Source organism: Corylus avellana, chromosome ca4 (assembly GCF_901000735.1).
Source record: "Corylus avellana chromosome ca4, CavTom2PMs-1.0".
Lineage (NCBI taxonomy): Eukaryota > Viridiplantae > Streptophyta > Magnoliopsida > Fagales > Betulaceae > Corylus > Corylus avellana.
Window position 1 is genome coordinate 4,625,556 of NC_081544.1, and position 8,911 is coordinate 4,634,466.

Below are 8,911 nucleotides of genomic sequence, written 5' to 3' on the forward strand. Positions count from 1 at the left end.
ACCAGGCCCATTTATTAAATGTGTCTGGCGAGTTGACTCGTGGACCCGCCAGACACGAATTTAGTCGGATCTTAATCGGGTCTATAAGCCCAAACTCAATACCTGCTAACTTCGTGTCGGGTCGTCGGTCGTGTCAAAATTGCCAACCCTACTTTTATTCATATAGTATATTCAAGCTCTAAATCATTCTCGATAAGGTTAGTACTATCTTGAGGGGCTTGTAATATAATATTGATGCCCAAACGTTGCCGCATCCAAGCCATTACTAGTAGCTCGGTCGGGTCTAACTCCAAGTGACCCATACTACTAATAATGTTTGTCCATAGTGACCACCAATCAAACATGATTGCGCCGACCAAACTATAAAACCATTAGATAGAAGGCTAAACAATAAACATAATCTCTTGACCATATAGGTAAGGCCTTATACATATGTGTCCGTCATCAGTAGATAATGATCAACAATTATATGTCTGTTAGTCATAAATCATTTAATAAACAACTATTTGTTTTGATGCAGTTATAACGATTAGGCTCATAGCATAATCACTTAAGAAAATTATGAAGTTAAGGGATGCTCAGTCTAACAACATATTGCACAGTAAAACACTAAACCGTTCTATAAGCATTTACTTATCTCAAGCAATCATCCTTAATCTTGGACATTTTACCTTCACGACACTACAAACCACATACTAAGTTTAGACATATCCTACACTGGAGTCTGGAGCCCTAAACTTACTCATGGAATAGTAATCATGCGACGTAAACCTTAATCATGCAATTAAAGCCCTAAATGCCCATTTATAGCATGTCATCAATCGTTTGGCCAACGTGTACGAATGTTCGGTGTTGGTCATAATCCATAAAATTGTAAGAACTTTCTTCCTGTTAAAGTACTTTATATTATTCTCCAAGGTTTATTGTTTTTCCTATTAAGGTTTATTTCCTACCTTAATTAATCTATGGTTTCTTGCTTATCACTTATAACATCTCTATAAATAAAGGTCTCTGTATATACAATTGATATACTACTCAATACAATGTATTTTCTCAAAAAAAATACAATGTAGTCCTTATAAGCTTCCACTCTCTCTTCCCTTTCTCCTTCTTTCGTTCTGCAATATATTTAGTAGTATATTTAATACTTCCAAATCTATCCTTAAGCTTAACCACCACTCCTAAATGATCCTAAAAGACTTAACAATCACGATACAACATGTAACGCAAGCAAGCTTTATCCATTCAAAAAATATCCGACCCATTAACTGTCCCTGATATTACAACTCATGGGTCTCAACTTAGGCTCTTTAATGTCAAGCTAATCATGCAAGAATAACATAACCTTGCATGTCTAACCTCAACCAATGTCTACCCATGCATCAATCAACATAAAAACCCAATAAAGTGAACTTACAAGCCTAGGTCTACAAGATAATATGCTATACAATGAAAATGAACCTAAATATTAGCTTAACAGTAGCATGCAAGGATAATGATAATGCCAAAAATGAGATTAAGCTAAGATGGAACCTCAAAAAATTGAATTTCTCTCTAAAACTCACCTCTCTCTCACTCTAGGGTTTACAGAAGTAAATGGGCATCCAAAATGAAGCAAAGGGCAAAAAGAATGAATATATAGGCTCCATGCACATTGAAAAAAAGGCTAAGTTGTCAAAATTTTATATGCTTCTATGCTACCATCAAATGTTTGAGAGCGAAGATCGATCTTATTCTCAAACGTTTGCCCCCTAAAGATGAATTCCTTGTTTTGCCACCGAAAATGATTTGAATTAGTGATTAACTCCTTTGTCGATTGGCCCGCTTAAAAATTGACAACTAATGATTTTTATTGCTAGTGTGAGTTGAATATCTATGAGATTGTTACTCAACTCTATTTGAAATTGTGAAGAATATTGGTAGTGGTTGATAACCCTTTTTAATAAGTGCTTTTCTGTGTTTTGGTTAAAAAAATGTTTTGACGTGACATGAAAGTAAAATGAGTGTTAAGTTTTTTTGTGAGTGATTTATGGAAAAAAGTTGTTAACGTTTAACTTTTTAAAATGAAAAGAAAAAGAAAAAAATAGCAAACAAGTATTTTCTCTCCCTTCATGTTCTACCATGAGTCCATGACTCATTGCAAATTTTCTTTAACTTCTCTTGAAAAGATCTTGACTTCATTTTATCTCCAGTTAACATCAACTACTTTAACTAACATGAGTTTACAAAAACCATGCTTTTAGTAGTCTCCACACGTGCAGAGGTTCATCATTTCTAGTTTCATCGCACGTGCTAACCCACACGTGCTCTACTCCTCTCTCTCACCCAATCCTTAAACCCCTCCAATCCTCTACCTCTCTCACCCAAAAGCCCACCATGTCGCTCCTCCTCCTCAGAGCCTTCCCTCTCATATCCCTCCGCTCCAACCCTCTCCCTCTCCTCCGCGCCATTCTCAAACCCTTCCCCAAACCACGTCCCACAAGCAGAGCCGCTTTCTCCGTCTCCGCTTCCGCCACCGGCACCCACATTCCCAACCCCAAATCCTCACTGCCTCTCAACAACAACGCTCTCGAGTGGGTCAGCCGGAACGGCTTATGCGGCGACCTATCCGCCGCCGACGTGGGTAAACGGGTCCGCCTCTGCGGGTGGGTCGCGCTCCACCGTGTCCACGGTGGCCTCACCTTTCTCAATCTCCGCGACCATTCCGGTATCGTTCAGGTATGTCTTTGTTTGCATTTTCCCAGAAAAGAAAGGAAAAATTTGACTTCAGAGAGTAAAGACTTCAAACAGTTATTGCAATACTTTCTATGAGCTTTATCTATAAGAATCTAACTTATTTCATTGTTAATTTGATTTATTTGGGTGTTAATGGTGTTAAATTCTAGGTTACGACGCTACCGGATGAGTTTCCTGATGCGCATTCAACGATTAATGACTTGAGACTTGAGTATGTGGTTGCCGTGGAAGGCATTGTTCGGTCTCGACCAAGCGAGTCGGTCAACAAGAAAATGAAAACTGGCTTTATAGAGGTAAATTTTATCATGTATAATTACTTTCTCATTAACATCAAAGTGCAGCGTACTTGAAATTAATTTTTATTTATATTTCATACTTATATGGTTTGAAAGATGCTTCGTGAATCTTCTTACCTGTTTTACACTTGGTTGCATCTATGTATTTTTCCATAGCATATGTGCTATTTACTATCTCCTTCCAGTAGTTCAATTTGATATTTTCTATGTGTCCAGGTTGCGGCAGAGCATGTTCAAGTATTAAATGCTGTGAAATCGAAGTTACCATTCTTAGTTACTACTGCAGAGGATGCAAAAGATTCTGTTAAAGAGGAGATCCGTTTGAGGTAACTGGCTTGAAACTCTCATCTTGGTTTCTGATTCATCTATAGTAGGCACTATGCCTTCCAGATGTATGACCACTTGTCTTTCATGTTTAGCACAACCTTTCATTCTGCAGGCACACATTGTACTTGTAATACTTTAGTCCTTTTAGGGTTCTGCGTCCAACTGATCAACACCGGGAGGTCTTGGTCAGTTATATAACTCTTTGTGGTTGGCATCGGTTTTGAATGTGAATAATCGTACAAGATTGGATTGGTTGTTGGTTTCTAGAAAATAGACCCAAATGAACCCGAAACGACCAATAACATCAGACGAGTTGTAAAATGATTGGACAGGTGAGCTCACTGAGCTACTTATAAAGAAAAAATGGTGAGCTCGCTGAGCCACTGAACCTCAGATCTCTCTCTCTCTCTCTCTCTCTCTCCTTTTTTTTTTTTTGCTGTTTGTCATGTCAAATATCATCTGTTCTCATTTTGTTTTTCTGATTCGAAACCACTTAGCTTTTACATTTGTTCTCATCCCACACCCCTGAAACCACTTACTTTCATTCTCAAATCGAACCTCAAATTTCGGTTGTTCAATCTCAGATCGTGAAGCACAAGTTCAAAGCCAAGGGCTCTCTGAAATCTCAAAGCCTTGACATTATTAATTTACTTTTATTGAAACTGAGTTTCTTTTTTCTCTCATTTTATCTTTATTTTTAATCAATTACTCATGAATTAGATAGATGAGTTTTATCAAATGTTTGGTGCGTGAGATGTGAAGTTGTTTGGGATTCGGTTGAATGTCAAAACAAATTTGGACGTGGTTGGTTGTGGAGCTGTGTGTTTCTTTATGGTTTGTTCATTGGGAGTTGTCTGAGATGAAGACACTGGAGTTTGGATTGCACAAAGGCAAAATGCTCCTCAATCTCTCAGCTTAACACCAAACCATCACCACTGATCTTCCAAACCATAACCGGCCCTCAACCTTTTTGGGATTCAGATGTTGTGCAGAAACCAGCCAAGCTGACAGGCCTAACCCAACCACCTGAACGGGCACAATATGTTGGTATTTACGGGCTTCAGGAAGCATTGGTTTGACATTTTCTCAACCCAACATGATTGGGTTGGGTAATGGGTATTTCTATAACACTAACGAACCTGACTTGTCTGTAGCCCTATTTCCTTTAATGTTTTCAGATGTTTCTGACTTGCATCAGTTATATTCTTAGTAATTTAACCATTGATTTTTGTGTTAGATCTCATTTCTTGGGCCCTGTTTAGTTGGTTATTATTCATTAGTGATTTACTAGATTCAAGGAGTTGTTCCAACTATCAAAAGAACCATAATGAAATTCCTGGCTAACTCCACTCACAGAGAAATTTATTGTTTGAGTTTTGAATGAGAAGAAGCTGCTAAATGTACTAGTGTTGTTGTTGTTTTTGTTTTTGTTCTGAAGCAGTTGTGCTACTTGAAGTTGATGTAAATTTCTGGAATTTGTATTGATTAAATAGACTTGTTTACATGTTAACAGATATCGATGTCTTGATCTGCGGCGGCATCAAATGAATTTCAACATAATGCTGAGGCATAAGGTGGTTAAACTTATTCGAAGATATCTAGAGGACACACATGCTTTTGTGGAGGTACCATCCTGTGAATTATTGTCTACTGTTGTCCTTGAGGAGTGCTTAGTTTTCACTACATCGATTCGACACTTCTCCAAAAAGTTAAAAGAAAGTCTTCTCTATCTTTGGATTATTATCTATCATTGACTTTTTTAATGGTTATAAGGTAGATTGAGACTCCAATACTCTCTAGATCTACACCAGAAGGTGCACGTGATTATTTGGTTCCCTCAAGAGTTCAGGTATCTACATGTTTTCAGCTGCCACTAATTTTATGGGCATACTTTCTTGCCGCAATATTCACTGTATGCAAAGCACTTTTGATTTAGTCAACAAAGCATAAGTTCATCCATTTCCATTGTCATCCTTTTTATTTTTTATTTTTTGTATTTCTCTGAGGAACTCTGATCTGTCTTCTAGTCTTGGATGTATTTCCATAACCTAACATCATTATTGTACATTCGTAATCTCTGAAGTGCCTCCAACATTGTCTCAAAAGTTGTTAAAAGAAAGTATGGAATGCTGCCTTAAGTGCATTTAACCTTTATTAACAATCTGGTCTCTGAGATGGTGGCTTCTTGCGAATGATTTGTGTTTTGAAAGCACCACTATGTTTTCTGTAATTTTTTTAAGTGCCCTTAATATGTCATTTCTTGAACATTTTACCTTGGGTGTCTTGGTCTGAGTTATATTTGCACATAAATGTGTATTTTCGAATTGAAGCTAAGATGCTAAGATGTCTGTGAACTGATATTTGTATTTTTGTTTTTGAATTTGGGATGAAAGAATGCTACAATTGTGTAGTCTTCCTCTTGAAGATGCTTGACAAAGATTTGAGTTTCTCTACTAATAAGGTGTTAGAACCATACAGGATGATTGTAGACCAAATGGTTTAGTTAAAGAGATAATTTGAATGCATGCCTCTGCTATGTAATGCCTAATATCTGTCTTTCAGATTTTGGGGATACTTTTCAATGATAGAATGAGCAAATTGTGTTGAGAATCACAAATATTCATATTCTATATCTGTTGCTTGCAATGCTTTCTTCATGACCTGCAGGTCGATTCACTCTAATGTCTATTTTGAAGCCAGGAACATTCTATGCTTTGCCCCAAAGTCCGCAACTGTTTAAGCAGATGTTGATGGTCTCTGGTTTTGATAAGTATTATCAAATAGCAAGGTGATTTTTTCTTTACTGGCTGTTTGCCCCTGTATTTATAGTTACATGATAGTTGCTTGTTTTAAATGTGATTTGAGCTTTTGAAGAAATCACTTGTTTTAAATGGGATTTGAGCTTTCTGTTTTCTTCCATTAATCTCCATGCTCTTTGTGGTGTGCATTCTTTATCGAAGACTCGCATGAAAAAGAAGGAAAAAAATGAACTCTATTCTGCTTTTGTTAACAAACAAGGGAAAGGCGCTATAGTTTTCATTTCATTTCTTGTTTCTTTCTTGGGAAGGTATTCATTATATATATTTTAGCAAATATTCAATGCATCTTGCAGATGTTTTCGAGATGAAGATCTAAGGGCAGATAGACAACCTGAGTTCACACAGCTTGATATGGAAATGGCTTTCACTCCTTTGGAGGACATGTTGAGGCTTAATGAAGATTTGATTCGAAAGGTTAGTTTGTATGATGTAGGATAGAAAATTTCCTTGATTGTTAATGACAAGCACCAAAATTGAAGTTTAACAAGTAAGTTAGAAGAAGATGATGGAAATATTTTCTTATGGGCATGAGAAGAATTCTTGTAAAAAATTAGAACAAGATGACGGGGGAATGGAAAAGGTTAGGGGAGGGAAACAAATGAGTTAGAAGAATATGAAGAAAACCTCCCTGCCTAGGCATGAGAAGGACCCCAATATAGGTCAAGGAGGGAGGATGGAGGATGCAACAAGGGAGGTAGATGATCTCAAGCGAATGTTGGTAGATGCTTTGATTTGTCATATGAACAAGGGAGTGCTATTACTTTAGTTGCCAATGAGCTCTAGCTCAAATGGCACTTCACCCACAAGAATGGAATGGAGTGTGAGGTTGTGGGTTCAAAACCCACACTAGATGCTTGTCTAACTTACCAAAATAAAAAAAATATTATTGCTCTAGTCAATAGTATCTTTCTAGAGTCAAGCTTAACTTGTATTCTTAGTTTTCAATATGGAGGTTAGATTTTTTTATTAAACTAACTAATGGTATTGTTGTCGGATAGAAGATAGTTCAATCAATTTGTCACATGGTTTCCAAGTCTAGTATTTGACAATTTTTAACTATTGAACTGTAGTGTTGATTTGTGATCAATTAATGAAAGGAGATCGTGGTATATCAACTAGGCTTGACCTTTGAGCCTCCTAACTTCGCTCGGGTTCATCTTATAATGAGCGAGGCTTGCATGGACCAATCCTGGCTTATTGACACCCCTCAAGAAACCTGTCGAGACATCTGCTCAAGTAGTCCTTCGGAAACATTTTGGTTTTGGCAGTCCATCCAACTGATCACGTGATTATAGGAAATTAATGCATCGATATCTTATGTTGCATTGTGTGTTGACTATATCTGCAGATACTTGATTTAGCATTTCTCTAGTATCTGTAATGATGAGCTTTAATTAGAAAATTATAAATATTGCAGGTTTTTCTAGATATTAAAGGTGTCCAGCTACCCAACCCTTTCCCAAGGCTGACATATGCTGAAGCAATGAGTCGATATGGTTCTGACAGGCCAGATATTAGATTTGATCTTGAGTTGAAAGATGTAATATTCTCTTTCCTGACTTTTTTATATAGCACGGCAGCAATTCCTGATCCCACATAACAATGTTTATAACCGTTTATACAGTAGACAACTTGCAAGATAATATACAATATTTCTGCACTGTCAAATTTTAAAGAAAAAAAGTAGCACGTTAATAAGATTTGATATGGCCATACTATAATGCAGCTGGTATTATATATCTAACTGAATTTAGTATAAAAACAAATGTCTCTTTAATAGGATTCTTTAAGGACCAAACTTGAGTGTGGTTATAGTACATGTTATCTTGGATTCAATAATTTATTACTGCACCATGTAAATGAAAAGTCTCTGGTCATCCTGCATTCCATCTCTGCTTTTCTTTTGTACTTGTTAGTGTATATGGTACTTTTTCTCTTTCTTGTCATTACTGGATTTCAATTCAGTTCAAATGGCTTGAATATGGTATGGAAGCACAAAATGTTTTTGTGTTGATGAAATTTATTGATGTATTTAAATCCTGTATATGAATTTGAATTCAGATTTTATTTCTGTTTAGAATATCGATTTTTTGTTTTGTTTTGTTTTGTTTTGTTTTGTTTTTTTTTTTTTAATTTTTTGCGATTTGATTTAAGTATAAGATGTTATATCAAATTTCATAAGACAAATAACTTGGAGGAGCGATTTGTCTAATAGCTTGCAAGCATCATGTAGAAATTCATATCAAGCAATTTATACTAAAATTGCTACTCAAGTTCCTTGATTTTATATCCTCACATCCAAATGCAACCGTAAAGTAATTTGTCTTTGTGCTTAAATTGCTGGATATTGCAAAATTGGCAATTGTTGCTTCTAAATTCCTTTAAGAGTGATTGTGTGAGTGTTTAAGGCTGTAGAAAGTTCCTTATATAAGCTTAATGCAAAGGCTGAATGGTTGTATATTGTTGATAAAATTGATTTTCATATGCTTTACCTAGTTCCATTTTTTACGGGCTTTATTGAAAGGGTTTATCGATTGGAGCTGCAGGTATCTGATATTTTCTCAGATTCCCCCTTCAGGGTTTTTGCAGATACCTTGAAGAGTGGGGGAATTATCAAAGTCCTATGCGTTCCCTCAGGTGCCAAAAATTATTCAAATACAGCTCTTAAGAAAGGTGATATTTACAATGAAGCAATTAAATCTGGAGCCAAGGGTTTGCCTTTCTTGAAGGTCA

The 8,911-nt window shown here is 36.3% G+C and overlaps 1 protein-coding gene across 1 annotated transcript in view; it reads left to right on the plus strand.

Moving 5' to 3' along the window:
• Nucleotides 1-2,354: 2,354 nt before the first annotated feature.
• Nucleotides 2,355-8,911, plus strand: part of LOC132179307 (aspartate--tRNA ligase, chloroplastic/mitochondrial) — a 10,510-nt gene continuing 3,953 nt past the window's right edge. The window contains exons 1-8 of the mRNA XM_059592012.1: nucleotides 2,355-2,718; nucleotides 2,886-3,029; nucleotides 3,249-3,358; nucleotides 4,873-4,984; nucleotides 5,137-5,208; nucleotides 6,056-6,147; nucleotides 6,472-6,592; nucleotides 7,596-7,718. Coding sequence (XP_059447995.1) covers nucleotides 2,377-2,718; nucleotides 2,886-3,029; nucleotides 3,249-3,358; nucleotides 4,873-4,984; nucleotides 5,137-5,208; nucleotides 6,056-6,147; nucleotides 6,472-6,592; nucleotides 7,596-7,718 — 1,116 coding nt within the window. The 5' untranslated portion in view covers nucleotides 2,355-2,376. The remainder of the gene's footprint in view (nucleotides 2,719-2,885; nucleotides 3,030-3,248; nucleotides 3,359-4,872; nucleotides 4,985-5,136; nucleotides 5,209-6,055; nucleotides 6,148-6,471; nucleotides 6,593-7,595; nucleotides 7,719-8,911) is intronic.